The sequence below is a fragment of the Phaethon aethereus genome (assembly GCF_964289735.1).
Source record: "Phaethon aethereus genome assembly, chromosome: 1".
NCBI lineage: Eukaryota > Metazoa > Chordata > Aves > Phaethontiformes > Phaethontidae > Phaethon > Phaethon aethereus.
Window position 1 is genome coordinate 58,670,173 of NC_138575.1, and position 18,885 is coordinate 58,689,057.

At 54.9% G+C, this 18,885-nt stretch overlaps 3 protein-coding genes across 3 annotated transcripts in view; 1 reads left to right on the plus strand and 2 right to left on the minus strand.

The window, feature by feature from the left end:
• Window positions 1-5,391, minus strand: part of EIF3L (eukaryotic translation initiation factor 3 subunit L) — a gene marked incomplete at its 5' end in the record, with an annotated part of 14,741 nt that extends 9,350 nt beyond the window's left edge. Inside the window, one exon of the mRNA XM_082014807.1 lies at window positions 5,327-5,391. Coding sequence (XP_081870933.1) covers window positions 5,327-5,391 — 65 coding nt within the window. The remainder of the gene's footprint in view (window positions 1-5,326) is intronic.
• Window positions 5,392-10,141: 4,750 nt separating this feature from the next.
• On the plus strand, window positions 10,142-12,375 carry LGALS2 (galectin 2; the record flags this gene model as incomplete). Its single annotated transcript, XM_082014925.1, has 4 exons — window positions 10,142-10,147; window positions 10,612-10,694; window positions 10,973-11,132; window positions 12,229-12,375. 4 exons carry the CDS (start codon window positions 10,142-10,144, stop codon window positions 12,373-12,375), a joined length of 396 nt encoding a protein of 131 aa, XP_081871051.1.
• A 3,046-nt stretch (window positions 12,376-15,421) lies between these two features.
• Window positions 15,422-17,692, minus strand: CDC42EP1 (CDC42 effector protein 1; the record flags this gene model as incomplete). Its single annotated transcript, XM_082008152.1, has 2 exons — window positions 15,422-16,212; window positions 17,248-17,692. The coding sequence occupies 2 exons, from the start codon at window positions 17,690-17,692 to the stop codon at window positions 15,422-15,424; spliced, it is 1,236 nt and encodes a 411-aa protein (XP_081864278.1).
• Between the last annotated feature and the right edge of the window lie 1,193 nt (window positions 17,693-18,885).

Consider the following 18,885-nt stretch of genomic DNA (forward strand, 5'->3'; position numbering starts at 1 on the left):
GCCTGGATTTTGCTGAGATACAGTTTGGCTGTAAAGAACAGCAGGAGGGAGAAGGAGAAAAATCCTATTGCAAAGGCATTTTTCACAGGCATCTAAGCATGATCTGAGCAGAGATTGGCGACACGAAACTAGGCATCCTGGAGCAAATCAGGGAGCCTAGCTGCGGCAAATGCCCAGGTCTGGATGATGAATACATCCCTGCATTGCGGCGACAATGAAGTGTGACTTAGTGAAGAGTTTGCCGGGGATGTTTAGCATAGCAGCAGCCCGGGGAGCTCAGACACGCAGCCATGTGCAGCCTCTCTTCTACAGCGCGGCACAGGGAGGAGGCATTCCCGCTGCGGGGTGCCCCGGCGCTGAATGCACGTGCTCCCGGCTGTGCAGCTGGCTCAGGTTTGGCAGCTGGTGAGCTTGAATGGATGTTTTTTGGCCTGGGCTTGAAAATCCCCCATTGCCAGCGATCCTGCTTTGGCTGCAGCTGCCTCAGGTTCCCTAGGAAACTTCAGCGCTGGCTTAAGTCTGGACTGTGAAATGGCAGGAGAAGGCAGTCTGGCGGTGCTCCCCCTCCAGCCTGGCTGCTGGGCCTCTGCCACTTGGCACCGCAGCCAGCTTCAGCTTTTGGCGGCGGTGAGGAGCAGCGGGGCGGAGTGAACCCAGTGCCAGGGCATGGTGGACATGGGGTTAGGAATAAAAAGAAAACTGTGACCCAGGAGGAGGGAGAATCAGAGTCTGCGTATGTAGGTTTCCCGAGGGTGTACCTGGCCTTCCGTAGGCTCCTTTCTGGTCTGTCTGGCTTCGACTGTCTTAGTGAACACAACAGGAGCAGGGCCAAACCCGAGCGCTGCCTCGGGATGGTGGCTCACGCTGTGCAGTTGTTAGCACCCGCCCTGGCATGGTTTTGGGCTGTGCCAGCTCGCACTGCCACAGTGCCCAGGCATACCTAGGGACAGGGTGGGCTGGGGACTGTTCTCAACAGAGCCTTGGTGTCACTGAGCATTTAATCCCATGGGTAGGAGTTGTGCCCAGCTCCTTGCTTTTGGGGCAAAGAGTGAAACAGCTACACTGTGTAAGCCCAGGTCTCTCTGGAGGCAGGCTTTTGAGGTGCAGTCCCCAGCAGCCTGCATATTTACCCCCTAATTTTCCACTTTTTCCCTCTCTGAAAATGGGAAATGTCACACAATGGGTTGTAGGTGAGTGTGTGGGGTGGGAGTGTGTGCGCCAGACTGAAACTGGGAAACACTCTGTCTGCTGGGCATGGCTGGACGCGGGGTTGTGACTCAGTGTCCTACACCCCATGCTGTGGATCACTGGCCACATCTGAACTCCTGCCCTGTAGGGTGGGAGAGATGCTATGAGGAAATAGCACATGAGATCATGGGGGTGTTGGGGGCCAGCTCCTGGATGCTGGGGATCAGACAGGCCTGGGCACACAGACATGCTGAATTTGCCTCTCTGGCTCTCCTGCCTCGGGCAGGCAGAATGAGGAGCCCATCACGTTGCCCACGGAGCACGCAATTGTGCGAGGGCTTCCCATGCACACACAACTGTGCATTCAAGTGGCATGCTGATGTTCCCCTCAGCCCAGCGGGCGTTTCGAAGGCAGTGTCCATATTCTGGGTCTCACTGCAACCACCTTGCACCTTTGCTGTCCCTGATTTGCAGCCCAAGTCCCCCTCCTCTGTGCAGAAGGAGGAGATGCTCCCAGCAGAGGCTGCTTCCTCTTTCCACCTCCCTCCTCACACAGAGTAGCTCTGCATCTTGAGTAGCTCACCTCCCATAGCAGCACACTGGCTGAAATTTGGGAGGAGGATGTGTTCTGGGAGTCGATGGGGTTAAAAGCAACAGTGTCGCAGCGTGTCTTAAAAGTGAGCTATGAGACCTCTTCCTTCCAGCCATCCTCTAGCTGCCGTGCCGCTCCTTCAGCAGACCAGCCGCTTGCTGGTGTCCAGAGCAGGCACTAGGCTCTCTTCAGCTCATCCTGAGCCGGGTCCCTGGGGAGATGTGTCTCTGACGGAGCTGTTCAGGAAAGATTCCCACCCCTTTTCTAATGAGACTGAGTGAGTAATAGAGATGTTCCTCAGGGACGGTGGTGTCAGGAGTGCTACGTGCATGTTCAGGACCAGAGAGCAGGTCTCCACTAGCTTTTCCCTGCTGTTGTGCAGCAGACGTTGATGCATGTCCCGTCTTGACAGAAGAGATAAGCTATCTGCGTGCGGATGGGAACTTGCCTGGCAGTTGCAGCCACGGATCCTCCTCGCATTGTTCTAGTCAGATCTCCCGGCTTGGCAAGTCTGTTTGTTGCGCGGTGAATGGCAATGGTGTTTGGGGCTATTCAGCCTGGGATATGATAAGATTTGCCTGGTGTGAGTCGTGTTCAAAGCATTTAGTTTGTAATACCCTTTTCCCCTCTGGATGGAGAGGAGGAGCAAGCGTTCTCCATCCAGGAATCTGACTGCAATTAGCTGGGTGTCTGCTTCTCTGCTGGGGGGCTCTTGTGGGGGCAACGCGAAGAAACTTGGGGCCAGCCAGAGAGACACAGACAGGTTCTGTCCCAGGTGTGTTGCCAATGGTGGAGAACATAAGGACAGCAGGAAGAGACACAAACTGGAGGGAAGGGAAAGAGAGCCAGAGAGAACAAACAGCCTAGCATGACTGCTGGGAACCTAAAATAAACATCCAGTGTGGTCAAGTGAGGGCTTGTGTACCACTGGCGATGTGGGGTGGGTCAGAAACAGGAGTAGAGTCTCACAGGAGCAGTCCGGAGGAGGGGCGGGATGCCTGTATGGGACTGGTTGGCAGGACGGGGTGTCCTCAAATGCATGGGGTGTCCCTTAGTGCCCAGTATAATGCTGAAAAGGGAGACGAGGTGTCTCAGTAGGGCAAAGCAGCTGCAAGCAGCTGCTGCCCTGCTCCCTGTGGTACCATGTGGAGATGAAACATCTCTGGGCAGTGCCATGACCCAGCAGGCTCAGGTGCTGGCTTTGAAAGCTCCTTCACCTGGTAGCAACTCTACGCAAGGCTATGGCTGTAGCTCCTCACTGGAAAGCAGGGAAAAAGTAATTTAGCACTCCTCATGCCAGTGAGAGCTGGGACCTCCTCTGCACTTTGGTTGTCCTTGGAGCTTCTGTAGCAGGTCAGGCTCAGTTCTCTTCCCTGTGGCTCGCTCTGAAGGTTCATGGGTTCATGTATTTCTGGTGTCCTTCCCTCTGGAAAGGGGAAGGAGAGGAACAGGGAGAGTTGGTTGTGTGGGCCTAGTCTTTTCTTAGGTCTCCTTCGGATGCCCGCAGTTCCCTCTTTAGGTGCCCATTTCCCGCACTGAGTCAGTCATTTCGTGATTTGGATTCCCTTTTTTTTGGCAGCTTTTCTTTCCCATTTCCATCTGTTTTGATTTTTACTGTTTCATTTTGCAGGACCATCAAAGGGAGTTTGTTCAAGCTGATTTTGGAGCAACAGATAGTTTTGACTTGACAACCCCTTCCTCTGCAGACCTCAGCCTTAGATCCAGGATTGCCACTTCAGACCCTCTCAAAGCTGATGGGTGGTAAGGCAGCTTGCTGCTTCCTGGCGGGGATGAGGGACATTCAGCTTTAGTGACGTAAGCATGGGAGAACAGACCTTTTTTTTTGCTCCCCTTCTTTCCAGCCCATGAGCTGTTAATTCTTGTGGCTTTTCAAAACTTGCTATTTCTCTCTTAGTATTTCTTTCTCTTTCCTTTTTTTTTTTTTTTTCCACTGGATGAGCCACCCTTGGCATTGTGCCGTGTGCTTGTGACTCAGATGGATTCTGCTTGTCTGAAGCATTCCTGCAAGTCCTCAGAGTTGTCCAACCCGCCTGGGCTGAGTGCTGGAGCCCGTGAGAAACGCACTCAAAGTGAGTCACGCGGTGCCAGCAGCCTTGTTCTCCCTGTGTAGGATGGATGGCTGTGTGTGGGGACTCGGCAGTCACTCTTGCTGCATGCCCTTGCTGTCCTGTGGGGTTGAATCTGGGATGGCTGCTCAGAGCTCAGTGGAGGGAGGTCCCCAGTGACCTTTTGTGTATGGCGCAATGTTGTGTTTCTTTTTTGCTTATTCGAGTTCCAGCCAGTTGGCCTCATGCTGTCTTTGTTGTGGGAAATGGTCCCCTTGAAGCCAGGGGAGTTGGGCTTCGGGCATTTCGGAAGTCCCCTGGCTTCCACTGTTGGAAGGCGTCTGTTCATTTTGAATGCGTTTGGTTTTAAGACTTAATTGGACCCACTCAAGGGCTAATTTTTTTCAGAGGCACTGCATGCCTCAGTACCTCCTACTGATAATAGATGGTATGGTAAGAGATCAGCATCTCTGATACTTGAGCTGCATTAGCCAGAGGAACCTAGCTTCCTTTTAGCTTCTTGCACAGGTTTGCAAAGCTGGATATTTTTTTTTTTTTTTTTACTCTGGCCATGGGAGTTTTAAGATGAGAATCCAAACAAGAAGAGTTGTTTTTGGATGTGAACTTGGGTGTCTGTGCCTCAGTTTCCCCATGTGAAAGATTAAAGGGCTGCCGTTTTCCCCACTTGCATCTTGCATCTTGCACCAGAAAATTGTGCTCTCAAAAACTCTTGGAGATCTTAATCTTTTGGTGCAAGATGCAAATGGAACATAAGACCTCATGAAGCCGATCCTTTGTGGAGAGCTCTTTGGAAGATCCTTTTTCCATTAAGCTAATAATATCTCATCCAGCAAGTCTGGGTAGAGCTGGGAGATCCCAAAAGTCCATGAGAGGGGGAAGCCATGAGCCTTCTATGCATCTTCTCTTTGCCAGTAGGGAAGTTTTCAACACAAGTGCATTTTTATCTCCAGGCGTGTTTTTGAAAGCCTTTCCCACAACCCACATTCCTGGCATGCCCCCATGAGGGAAAGAATTAGAGAAATGATGGCTGGAAATGGAACTGGGTGGCATATAATCAGTCCTCTGACCTCCCTTCCCCACCCTCTGCCAGTTTGCTTCATTGTCCTGCCCCTCAGGCAAGCTGAGGACCCATAAGATGTGACTCATCTGGCTACTTGGATCGATGAAATGGCCTTGATGCCTTATGAGCCAGCTTCCTTGCACACAAACCACCTTCCTCCCCTCCTGTGTACAACTCGTACCACACAAAAATGTTGCCACAGACTTCAGAGCTGCCTGAGAGATGTGTCCCGTGCAAATGTGGGGGGACACCCCACCCCAAGGATATAACTTGGCCAGGGGAATGGAAACCATCTGTCAGAGTGCATTTGAGCTCCCCATGGAGGTGGGAGATGCCAGTCACTGTGGTATCACCACCTTTCTGATAGGGTAGGGAGACAGATGGAGTCTGAGGCTACACCACTCCCCTGTGCTCTTGATCTGCTCCACAACTTGGTGCAGGTTCCCTCCTTCAATGCTGCCCATAGCCCTCAAGAGAGGTCTTTTTTTCCCCACATTTTAGCTCTTCAACTAGCTTTGTCCTTCCTCCTTCTTATTCCCCACATCCTAAGGAAGAGCTGCAGGGGGTGATGCTGGTGGAGAGCCTACTGGACACTGATAGCCTCTATCTAATCCCTCGCCCCCAGGTTCAGAGCGTGGATGCTATTTCCATACTTCCCACCAGGCCTCTGGATGATGCACCATCAGGGACCTGAGGCATGCGAGGTTGCAGGAGGTTCACCACTAGTCCTTTGTTCCTTCCCATTTTAGATCCGAATGCGGAGACTTCAGTGCCTTCCCAGAGGAGCCGTCCAGCTCTGGTTAACCCCTTAGGCAGGAAGTTAATGCTCATGGGGACCAGTTTCCTTGTGCTCATCATTGCCTTGGCTTCTCCTGCATCTCCTGGACAATCCTCTCTTGTACACACCCCCAGATCCACAGACCTGCTTATCCAGTCTCCTGCTTACCTCAGTGTTTGGCTGAGGTAAGTACTTTTTGTTCTCTCGGTTCTCCTCCATTAGGAAGCTGGCTGGCTTTCAGAACTTAGGGATCGGTTGGGTGAAGGTTGCAGCACTATCTGCTGAGAGGCAAACCAACACCTCTTGAATAAAGGGGAAACCAGTCCCATCAAACCTATCTGGGATTTTCTGACTGGCATATGGAGGACTGAGCATCTCCATTAGGAGGTGGTGGAAGCCTCTTCTCAGTCGTGTCCTGAGCCCTGGCCTCTGAAAATCCAGGGTTCAGCTTCTTGAAATCCACTTGACATCCCTCCAAGGCAGGCTTCATAGAAGCGGGAAACCAAGGCAGAAACGTGGCTTAATCGCAACTGCCGGGAGGAACCACAACCAGGGCCCAGATGAGGTCAGAGAACATGGTTTAAATCAGGTCACAGCTTGATATTTATTGTGTGGAGTTTTTCTTTTTTCTTTACTCCCGCACTGAAATTCTTCCCCAGAGGCTATTCAAGGAAATAAATAGCCAGTGGAAAGGGACAATAGCTTGCTGTGGAGTACAAATTATATGAAGCAGTAGGAAATAATAGCAGAGTGAGCAGCTGCTACTCCGAGAAGGAATGCATGGTTGCTCTCTCCAGCTCCCTTTGCCTTGAGCAGACACTGACGCCAGTGCACGGCGCAGGCTCCCTGGTGCCTTGAGTGCAAAATGGGACAGGCATCTTTTCCCCTCCCAGTGTCCTCCTTCGGTCCTACTAATTAGTGCCAAGCTGAAACCACAGCCTTTTGTTAGGGTGCTAAGAGGAGCTCTTGGCTCTTCTCACAGGGCATGGTTTGACACATCCCTGCAACTGGCATGAAAACCTTACCTTCCCTTCTCTCTCTCTTCCCTTCTGGGCTGAGCATCACATCTGGTGAAGACCCATGTCACTCCTGTGAGGGACTATTCGTAGCTCATGTCATCTAGCGAGGACACGTTGGCTGCCCTGTCCTCCAAGCCCCTTGGACCCTTTCCTCAGAGCACTGTTGGGAGGGATGGTGGGGACCATTTTGGTATGCTGGTGTGGATTTTGGGGCTTCCCCCTGCCACAAAAGGCCCTGAGAAACCTCTCACAGCTAGGGCAGTTGGGCTACCTTGGCTGGGAAGTGGGGATGCCTGTGTTTTTCCTCAAGGCTTCACACCTAGCTGACTTATCTCCTGCCCGAGTAAGAAAACAAAATAAATACCGCTGCCAGCAATGATGCTGCCGAGGATCTTGGCAGCCTGCTGGGAAGGGTGGCATTCAGTCTGTTCTCAACAGCTGTGTGGGTGCCTTGTGGTCGAGGTGGCAGCTCTAGGCTATGGTACATGAGGTGCGGCTGTCTGGAGCAACCCTGAGGGTCCTGAGCTCCCATGGGTGCTCCTGGTGGCCTGAGATCCCCCCAGGACTAGAGGGAAGATCAGGAAGGACTGTTAACTGCAAAACCTACCTCATGGGACCTCTGCAAATTAAGCTGCCACGTTTCATGTGGTGAAAGCACTCTGGCAGAGGACTTGCTCTGCCACCCTTCTGGCTGAAAGCCCACGTGGTTGCATTGGTCTCTTCCCTCCTTAAAATATGCTTTTTTTTTTGTTCATTTTCTCCATGCAAAATTGCAGGCCTGCTGGCTCCCTGTTGGAAGCACGACTTGCTCTCAGGTCGGGCATGGCCTCCACCCTCACACCAGTGGCTGCTTGTCGGGTCTCTGCTGTCCCAAGGCACCCTCTGGGAATGCAGCAAAGCCTCCTCTGGTGCCAGTGGTGTGAACATGGCCATCCCATACCAGTACAGACCAGCTGCATTCCGGCCAGGATGAACATCTATATGGGACCCAGGAGAGGCACTCCCAGACAGGTACCCTGTTATAGGATCATCTTTCTGAGGATGAAGCATTCCTGGATCACTTGCACCAGTGACCGCTGGATTCTACAACCATTGCTTATATTTTCTTCTCTGCACAGACCCTCCACCTCCTTTGTAGATGCCCTTCAGCCGGATTTCCTCTTTCTTTGGGATTTATATTCCCATCATGTCACTGTTTCCTTGGGCTTTCTGCTTTGCAGTGTCTGCAGGGAAGTATCAACCTGTCCCCTTCACCTTCCATCATCGCCACCTCCAATTGCACTGGAGGATTTCATCTCTTCTGGGGTCCGTGAAGTCTCAGACCCTTCCTATGTGGGGAACACATCCCCCTGCATGGCCATCTGCACAGGACTGGTGTCTGACCATGTGCAGGCTCAGCTTTGCAGACGAAGGAAGTCGCCAGCACTGGCAGAGTTGCTGCCTGGTTTCCCACTATTGTTCCCAGTGGCAAATAAAAGGGGGGTGAACGCCCCTGCTGAGCGGTGTAGGAGGGGGGTTAATGTTATCTTGATAAAATCTCATGGCCCCTCTCTGAGCAGCTCGTGCCTCTTTCCTGCCCATCTTCCCTCCCTGTTCTCACATCCGTGGTACTTGCGGCTCTGCACATAACTCTCGCACGGGTAGTTTTCCCTGTCCCTCAGAACATGCTGCTATCTGTCATGGGCAGCGTCATGCTCTGCCGGTGGGATCGGTGGATAAATCCCAGTCAGAGCAATGTTTCTGTCTCCTCCACGCTGCTCTGTGTGGGAAGTGGGGTGAAGACTCCTCTATGTTGCTGACCCAGGATCTCAGTCTTGTCTCTGCCATGACATTCCCGTATCGCTTTGGCCAGCCACATAGGACAGGATTTTTCTGACCGAGTTTAGGGTCTGTCTTGGGATGTGATCTCTTGAGCTCTAGAAGTGTTTGTTTCTCCTTAATGTGAGTTCTCAGTGTGAGTTCAGGTAACTAACCCTGATGGTGGCTATGCAAGCAGTGTCCTTGGCCTACCCTTGACCCTGCAAAGGGACAATGTGAGTTGCTGGAAAGAGGAACCTCTCATAGCCAGTGGGATGCTCAGATATTTTGGGAGGGGGACTCTGGGATCTCCCTGGAATGGCTGTGGGGGAGCAGGGTGACATGAAGATGTGTGCGGGTGGGATGCGGCAGTGTGATGGGAAACAGACCCAGGGCCAGAAACCACCATCCCCAGCACCTGCTCCTGCTGGCTCCACACTCAGCTCGGCGAGGTTTCACCAACAGCTTCAGTGACCTCAACAGCAAACAAATTTCCCAAGCCTGCTGGGCTTTATGACCCCCTGCTAATAGGAAACACATCCGGGGAAGGAGTGCTTATCAGCACTTACCTCTGCTTGTTTCAGGAGCTTTTGGGGAAGGGCAGAAGCCGTCTCCCATCTGTCTGTGCAGCAGCAGGATGACTGCTCTCTGCAGGGCTTGGAGTGGGGGGCTGAGGGACTGCTGGTCTCCTGAGCCTTGGCCTCCTCTTTCCTCTGGCTTTCTCACTGACTTCTGGAGTCTGGGAATACAGCACCAATCTTTTTCAGCCAAACCTGGGATACTGTCTACTGACTCATAGCTCCTACCTGGGAAGGAGACAGCAGGGGTGATGCTCCCTTGTGAGGACAACATTCCTGTGTCTCAGGGTTATGGAGGATGGGGCTATTGGACCTGCTGTGCTTGGCTCCTCAAGCTAAAAGGTTTGGGTCTTGATGGAGCTTGGATGGGAGAGCTGGGAGAGCTCCCAGGTATTGCTAGTGCAATCCACGCAGGTGGGGCTGAATCTAGAGCCACTAGGAGGGAAGGAGCTGGGATGCCACTCGTCACTCATGTAGAGGGCTGTTCATAGCTCGTGTCATCTAGAGGGGATGTGTTGACCCTGTCCTCTGAGCCCCTTGGAGCCCTTCCTCAGAGCACTGTGGAGAGGGATGTGATGGGGACCATGTTGGTGTGCTGGTGTGGATATTGAGGGCTTCCCCCTGCCACAAAAGGAAGGAGCTGGGATGCTTCTTTTGGCTGAGCTGTTACACACAGAAAAGAAGTGAACACTGTGGTCACACCTCTGTGGCCAGCTGGGAAGATGCTTGTCCTTATGTGGTGGCTAGAGTAGCACCACTAAGGGCTGTGTGTGGTGGTCCCTCCACTGGGAACCCACCTAGGAGGCTGGGAATTGGTTAAACCTCCTGAAGTCCCTAATGAGAGGAAGTGTACATAAGGGAAGCTATTTCTTTGGATCAAAGTCTCCTGGCTTAACAGCAGCCGGTGGGGCCTTGCAGAGGCGGGGGTGCTGTTAATGTGTAAGCCACAAGGAAGTCTAGGGATGTAAGGTCCTCTGTGTGAAGCTTTTCTGAGCTAAACTGCTGGTGGCTCCCTGCCTGGTTACTCCGCCCGCTGAGGAAGATGGCTGTAAGGGCTGTCGCTCCTGTCCTCTGTCACCCAGGGTCCCCAGCTGAGCAAGGCTGAGTGAGGGACTGGCAAGCAAAGCCACCCATCCTCTCACCATTTGCATTTCTTGGGCTGCAGGCGATGCTGCCCACCAAACACTGGGTGTTGCCCCTCTGCTTTAACCCTCTTTGTACCTCCGCTGTCATGCTCTCCTTTCCTTCTGCTGAGGACAAGCCTGTTTTCATCTCTCCCTCTGATGTCTTTTCTCACTTGCTGGCTCACTCAGCCCACTCTTCCCTCACTGAGTGAGAAGGCCATGCAAGACCTCCAGCACAGAGGGTTTTTGGTCATGAGAGGAACACTGTCTGAGAGCAGTAGATGTTCTCCTGTCTGGGGCACCTTCTGCAAGCAGCACCCTCTCACTTGTGGTGGCAGGGGAGGAATGGCTGAAGGAGTCCCACAGACTATTTTACTCTCTGCTTTAGGAAAAATTTGAAATCTTCAACCTGGATATGAAGACTGGGGACACTCTGAAGGTCAAAGGCAAGATATCTGATGATGCGGACAGGTAAGTACAAAGAAAAAAGGACTGAAGGTGGGCTGCAGAGGGAGGTGGTTTTCTGAGGTTGCCAGGTACAAAAAGCATGAGCGCAGATCAGTGTTAGGGGAGCACTTACACCACAACCGTGCAAACTCCCCTGGCTCCCAAACAGAAAGAGGAAACAGGAGGCATTAAGCACCTGCAATGCTGATGGAGGAATTGGGTGTGGAGCCGTGTATTGGATCTCAGGTCTTCCAAGACCCTGTCCTGCCTGTGCAGCTGACCTTCCTCCTGTTCACCCACAGCTTCAGCATCAACCTTGGCTGCAGCCCATCGGATCTGGCACTTCACTTCAATCCCCGCTTCAATAAGTCTGTCATCGTCTGCAACTCCAAGTGCTCCAATGCCTGGCAGGCAGAGCAATATGATGACCACCTCTGTTTCTCCAGGGGCTCCACTATCAAGGTGAGGGGTCTGTGCTGACATGGGGTTTTGGGGGGTGTGTGTGGTGGGGGGAAGCCCCTGGTTAGCAGATTCCTGTACCTCAGTCCTCCCACTCCCATCCAATGCCTCCTGCTCCTGTGCAACAACTGCTCATCCTCATCCTCTGGGTTTTTGATTCTGATGGCCATTTCCACTCCTCCTTCAAAACCCAATTGCTTCCTCTGGGAACTTTGCATGAGCCCTGACTGCCTCAGGCTTTGTAAATGCTTCCTGCCTCCCATACCTGCACAGTGGGTGAGTGCACCAGGGGCACGTATGAAGGAAAGGATGTCTCCAAGAAGAGACATCTTGCTGCTCTCTACCGTATTTCTCTCCCTAATTCCCTCCTATGCAAACACAGGCTTTAAGGTAACCCAGAGTTTGGAGCAAAGTCCAAAAACCTCTCCCTCAGCTCTTCTGTCCTCAATACTCCTGGATCCACACTGCCAATCTGTCCTCCCTCTCCTCCTGCTGCGGATGCTGTCCTAGTTGCTGTCTCACCCCATCTGATGTCCTGAGACATTAACAGGGCTTCATTTAGGAGCAGTCCTGTTCCTATTGCTGTGGAGAGGAAGGTTGTTTCCTCAGTCATGGCTGGCTCTTGGGGACAGGTTGGCAATGTGATGCTTTTGGGGAACAATTCCTTTAGTTTGCAATGATCAGCAATGCATTCTTGTCCTGTCTGCTTGTGCGTGTTTATCAGTGAAGCTCCATTTTCTAGGTCCTGGTGAACTGCTGAGGGCATTGGGGTGTCAGGTTTATTCTCCCCTGTTCAGAGCAGATCTAAGCCATATGGTATAAAGACACACTGGGGTTTAACTGTAAACTCATACAGTCTGAGTAGCTGAAACAGCCCCAGGAAAGAACCTATCCCCAGATCATAGTCTAGATACTAGCTCAGGCCCCTTGATATCAACTTCTCATTTTCTGCATCACCCTCAGCCCAAACCCCAGCACCTTGCTTAAGGCTATAGGGACCAGGTCTGACCCTCATGTGTCAGGCCCTTTGCCTGGATTCTTACCTCCTAATCTCCTCCTTGTCCCCAATTCCTGTCCCTTCTCCCCTCCTTTCTCCCAGATCATCATTGAAATGCTTGCAGACAAATTCCAAGTGAAACTACCAGATGGGCATGAAGTGGAGTTCCCCAACCGGCACTGCTACAGCAAGGTCAGCTATATGAGTGTCAAGGGAGGCTTCAGGGTCACCTCCTTCAAGCTGGACTGATGGGCATCACTTCCTAGCTCTAATAAACACCCAAGCAGTGGGAGATGGCTTGCTCCAGCTGCTTTGGCTTCTGTGAAATCTCTGGCTCTGTGGTTCTGTATGACACTGACAAAGCCCAAGGTTTTTCCACCAACAGGAAAGGAGCCTTTGTTGGATGGAAATAGCTCCCAGATAACGCCAGGTGCTTTTCCAGGTCAGACCAGGATGTGGGGTTGAACAGATAGAACATAGAGCAAAGCGGGCTGTAGGTGGGGTTCAGCAGGAGGAGGACACCATGTGATTGCTCGGGGAATGGTTGCGTAATCTCTTCACAATGCACCATTTCTTCCTGCACCCAAGTTTTTGGGAGGGAGAGAGGAAGGGGAAGAAAAGCGTGGACGCGAGCAATGTGGCATTCTGTGCCACAAAAGCGCATAATTAAATGTTAGGTTTGGGAACCTCAGGGCATGGGCTTGACGGGTTCCTCTTGGCTGCTCTTGCAGCCAGCGGGCAGGAGGAAGGGGTACCTTGCCCTTCCACAGGAGCAGTACCATGCAAAGTGGTGGCACGGGGAAGGCAGCACAGGTGTGCCCCTGAGCCAGCATTCCTGCCAGTGATAAGGAGTTGTCTCCTCCGACTTTCCCCCTTATCTCACCTCACTTATCTGCTGGCACATTCCAGCCAGGTTACCCATTACTCTGACATTTCCATACCGAACCCTACTCAGCGAAAGTGAGGCAGGGGAAGGCAGTGGGGAGGGAGGATGGTGTTTGGGCTGGGTTACACGGCTGAGCACCTCACAGTCTGTGTCCCTCACATGGGACTACAGGCATACTGCTGATTATCAGATGCTGCTTCTCTAATTAAAACGTGTCTCACCAGCCTTAAGTGAGACCGATGTGTGACAGCAAACATCGGGGTGCTTTAGGCTGGGTGGGAAGAGAGCAGAGTAGAAGAGCATCTTATGGAGTCCTTATCTTTGCCCAGTCCAAGGCAAGGTGGCAGTGCCCCGGCCCTCCCTCTCCGCTTCATTGCTGCCTGACCGGCGGGACTTGCTGCTGCCTGAGCGCACAGGCAGGGGATGTCTGATGGGCTGGAAGGACTGTAGCCAAGACAGCTTTGGGAAGGGCACTGGTCTGCTTCAGGCTGCAAATGAATTGTTGCCAGGCTGGAGGGGAACTTTGCACCCTCTTGCGTGCTACGCGAGGCCAGGTAGATAGGAGCTTGCTTTGTGTGTTAGCCACGGTGAGCAGCAAAGTACTGGGCTAGTTAATCCAGGGATCCCAGAGGTGCTGGAAAATCCTACTGAGAGTGGAGAGGATGAAATTTTTTGGCTAGGGCACCAGCACACACAGCAAGGAAGATGATAAGGTCGCTGGAGCTGAGGGGAGGCACCAGAAGAGAAGTTAGTATCAAAACTGCTTTAATAATGACAATAATAAGTGCATGGGATACAGAGCGGAGGCAGAAAGGATATTCCACAGACGTGGGTCTTTGGTCTGGAGCTGTGTTACGATCTGGGAAGCGGAGGGTGGGGGGATCTCATCCTGAAGACCAGGGTCCCTGCCCTAGAGGGTGCAGGGGTGATAAGGCTGATCCTGCTGGGTGCCAGCGGCCAGAGCTGGGGACTCCTTGAAGCTGCTGCCTGCTCTGGTTTGCTGCTGCTGGCTGGCGCAAGGTAGACACCTTGGGGAGGCTGGGGGAGATGGACTTGCCCATAACCTCAATTGCCTGACTGCAAGCGGCACTCCCATGTACAGCACACGTGCATGCCAGAGCCTCTTTATTCTGCTCTGAAGAGCTGCCTGCCAGAAGCAGACGTGTGGTGGGTGAGCTGTGTGGGAGCTGAGCCTTGTGGCCATGGCGCAGCATCTCTCCCCATCATACACCCCCTCCTGTCCCTGAGAACAAGGGGGGTCCTGTGAGGGTCCCTCCGGTGACCTCAGCCTCTGAGCATCTCAGCTCCGTGCCGTGGCACAAAGGCGCTTCTGTGAGGGACAGTCTGCATGCGGGGCAGCGTGGGGGGCAGCTCGTTCCAGGGCAGCCGTGTTGCCCAGGGCCACTTGGCGAGGGGCATTAGCTGTCCTCCACTCATACCCCTGGGGAAGGGATGCACTGGAAAGAGGGGTGCGTGCGTGGGGAATGGGGAGAGGGGGCGAGGGTGGAGAAAAGGTGGCACAGACCAAGTGGCTGCAGAGTGGGAGTCTCCTTGTTCTGAGGTGGGGGAAAGGGAAGGGATTTTTGGGGCCCTAACTGCAGAATTTGGTGACCTGGCAACCTTGCCTTTGTCTCCAGCCAGCCAAGAAGTTTCTCCCCTCCTTGCTGCGAGGTGGTGGGGATCAGAAATGGACCCATCCTAAGTGACGCTCAGCAGCAGGAGGCAAGTGGAAAGACCCCTGTGATTATCTCTGTGTGTGCTCTCACCTCCTGAACACTGAGCTCACGGCTTTTTTGGGGGAGGAGAAAAAAAAAGAAAGAAAAAGAAAGCCCGGCTCTGTGGGGTTTGCCTGCCCCTTGAGCCCCCAGCTGACTTCCCCCGGTAAATAGATGTGCTATCTGGGAGGGTCTTGCACCAGCTGGAACTGGGGAGACCCCCGTCCCCTACGTGCCAGAGCTATTGGCAGGAGTATCTCCAGGAGTATCACCTGTGCCAGCGCAGAGGGCGGCTGGGGGCTTTGGTGGGAGATGCTGGTGGGGCCTGGGTGAGGGATGGGAGAGAGAGCACCGGGGAGAGCGGGATGGGGTAGGAAGGGGTTTGGGGTTTCTTTGGCACACAGGAATGTCCCTTTGGTGTTTGACGGCAGTGAGGCCGGTGAAGGGCTGCAATGCCTGGCGCTGCGATGCACAGTCCTCACCGGCCCCCCGCAGCAGCCTGGCCCAGCCCGGGGGAGCGCCCCAGGAGAGAGGCTCTCCTCCTGCCCCTCTCCTGCCCCCCAGTGCCCTCAGTTTGGCAAGGAGGTCACCTGCTGGGTCTGCCAGCGATGCTAGCACCTGAAGGTGGGGGACAGGGAGGAGAGCGAAGACCCCGGTGCCTCTGTCAGGGGGCCATGATGGGAGGGATGGCTGTTCACACCTTGACTTCATCGTCCTCCTCCTCGTCAGCGTACTCAAAGGAATTGCTACGCCGTCCCCGGGCACCAGCGTACCCCTCCTGCAGGCTGGAGAGCTCGACCTCCTCCTCCTCCTCTCTTTGGTTCCAGGTGGCCTCAGGGAACCGGCTCTCCCCTGTCACTTGCGACTGCCATGAGCTGCTTCTGGGGCTCTCCCACAGGGTCTGTGTCCGGGCCTGCCGGGGACCCTCACCCTTCTCCGAGCTCCGTGGGGTGCTGGTCCCACCATAATGGCGGGCCAGGACCTGGGCTGCCCGGTCAAACTCTCCCGCCTCGATGGTGCAGTCGTTCCAGTGCCCCTGCCATGGGCTCCCTCCAGGCGCTGCCCCCGGCCCAGAAGCCCAGGCAGGGTCCTCTCCAGTGCCCTCAATGGCGTGTGCCTCTCCGTTGGCATGGACTGACAGTCCTAGCAGTGAGCTGGCCCCCGACAGGCTGCTCTGCCCGGAGCGGTCCCAGAAGCTGGATGTTGCCTTGTCCTCTCTGTGGGATGCACCCGATGGTGGATGGACCCCGTCCTTGGTCCCCTCACCATGCAGGAGGTCTGGGCCGTTCTCTCCCACCTCACTCCCATTGGTTTCAGAGAAGCTCATCACCTGGAGGAGCTCACTCATCAAGGAGGGCCCCAGGTCCAGGCGGAAGGAGAGCAGGGAGTCTGAGCGCTTCAGCTCTTCTTCCCCGGGGAAGGGGCTCTCTTGGGCCTTTTCCAAGCGAGGGACGCGAGGGATGGTGCAAAATCCGGACTCCAGGCCTGCAAGGCAGAAGGGATGGCTGGTGAGGGGGGGATGGCTAGATGGAAGGAAGCCTGCCTGTGAGGGGACATCTGTGGGGCACAAGGGACACTGCCACCGAAGTGGCACAGGTCACACTCCCATCGGTGCTGACCTCTAAAGGACAGGCCAGTGTCTGTGTGGACATCTCCAAAGCCCAGAGTTACAGTGGAGGGTCTCCAGGTGGGCTCTGGGCTTGGTAAGATGCCAGCGAGGGCTGAGCCAGGCAGGTGGGACCAGGAGATGGCAGCATTGCCTCAGCTTGCCTTTCCCTCTGAGCCCAGCCACCTCCCCGGCTGCTGCAGGCCCCCCACATCCTCCCCACCCCGAGACCCTCTGCTCCAGACCTCCCTCCCTGGGCAAAAGCTGAGCTACAGCCCAGTGCTGTGAGGCTGCAGAAGAGCCACCCAGCTGTCCCGTTCCATCCTTTCCACAACCCTTCCCCAAAGGTCCCTCCTGGACCCCGTCTGACAGGGAAGGATGTGGGCACAATGGGGAATGGGGGGGATTGAGTCCCTTGAGGAGCACATGGAGATGGAGGGGTTGGCACAGCTAGGGACAAGGTTAGAGCATCTGTGTGGAAGTGAGTCCCCTTGACCCTGCATCCTTGGTGTGGGTATTGCCCCGCTGTCCCAGCACCCTCTTGGCTTCCTCAGGAAGGAAGCTCATGGGGAAGTCGTAGGGCTGGGGAGAGATGGGGGGAACCCCCTTACAACTACTCCACACAGGCTTCCAGCTTTGTGGGGCTATGGGGGAGGGAGAGGAGGAGAAACCATCCATGCTCCACTTTGGGGGACACCTTGGGAGGAGACCTTCCAAGGACAGGAGCAAGGATCGCGGTTGAAAACAAGGTTAGGGTTATCTCCTTGCAGGGATTACCAGGACTGGGGGCTCTTAAATGTCCTGTCTCTGCTGAGAGCTTAAAGTCCCTCAGTGAGGAAACTCAGGCATGGAGTGATGGAGAAGGGCTGCAGAGGATACACAGTGTATCAGCCTCTGCCCTGCGTGTCACTCACCGTAGGCCTGGTGTGTTTTGGAGAAGCTGTTGGAGGCACTTTTGAAGGAGAACTTGCTGGTCAAGCCCCGGCCGCCGCCGCCGCCATCGTACGTCCCCTCGTTGAGCTGCGGCAGTGAGACGGCATTCTTGATGATGGGCGAGACGGCTGGGGGGGCGGGTGATGCCCCCGCTTGGCTCCCACCACCCCGGCTCCTCAGTGGCGTCCGGCGGACGTGCCGCAGTGTCCGGGCAAAGAAGTTGTTGGCTTTGGCTGTGTCAGTCCCACCATGGTTGCTGAGGAAAGAGGTGTCCCCGAAGACATCCCCACCACGCCCCACATGCATGGTGTGCCGAAAGTCCCCCAGTGGCGGGCTGATCATGTCTGGTGTCAACTCCGACTTCAGCCGCCGCTTACCGTGGGAGCCTGACACCCAGCTGAGCACCGGCAGCTTCCCCAGGCTCATGTTGCACCCCTCACCTTGCCCCGGCCTTTGAAAAAGCTCCAAAAACCAGCCCTTGCCGGGCTTCCAGCACTAGGGTGGCCTGTCACATTGCCGCCCTCCCCATCGCTCCTGCTCCAATGCTCTTGGGGAAACAGCTCACGTCACCTTGGCTTTCAGCAGGTGGGAAGGGTGCCTGTCCCCCCGCTTCCCTGCACTACGTCATGCTCATGAAATCACCCTCAGCAGATACGTCCCCAGTGGTGAGGACGGTGGTGGCACAGAGGTGTCCCCGGCAGGTATCTGGGGTCACTCCCGGTGCTGCGGAGGCCGCTGGAAGCTGTGTCTGACCACGGGCTTAGGGGTTAATCCACTGTCTCCTGCTACCTGGGTGAGTGGGAGCCGGTCACAGATGGCGCAGCGGGTGACGGGAGCTTGGGATGGGCTGGCAGGGCAAGCGCCTTGGTCCCCTCGTCGGCCACCTAAACAAGGTAAGAGGAACAGTGAAGCCCTCAGAGAGGATTTTCCCAACCACATCAGCTGTACCCCTAGGACTGGCTGGGGAGGTTAAAGGCGGTGCATGAGCAACAATGGAGAGGTCGCTACTGGCTGTCGCTCTCTCCTGGCCCTCCTCTTAGGGAGGAAGAAAAAGGCTTTACTCCCAAAACGCATGCTTTCCCTCACCCCTCTGACCTCCCTTGGAGTGCCTCAGTTTCCCTTGCCTGCAAAGCAGCTTTGCCAGACCCATGCCACAACGCAGGCTGAGGATTTCCCTCCTGGGCAGCACCTCCTCCCGGAGTGGTGCCCTGCCCGGCTGCCTGGGATCCCGGGGCAAGAAACCTCTCCCTCTTTTTTGCTATTCAGATGAACCCTTGGGGAGAGGGCGAGGCCTGGGGACCGTGTACTTCTCGGGGAGGAGGGGCAGTGGAGAGGGGAAATGCAATATTTGTATATTGGTTTGTTTGTCCTCCTCTGGCTGGCTCCCCGGGTACTGGGCAGACACGTCAGAGCAGCAGGGAGCCACAGGGTGCAGGGAGGGCAACTGCTTTGCAGGCAGGGGAAACTGAGGCACGCCAAGGGAGGTGATTGCCTGATGTTGGAGGAGAAGGTGGGGATGGGTCCCTGCACTCAGGCAGGGCCTGGAAGTGCTGGGGGACAGGCAGGGAGGCAGCAGCTGGGTGCACGACGGCAGGGCGATGCCCTCCCTGGTCAGTGGG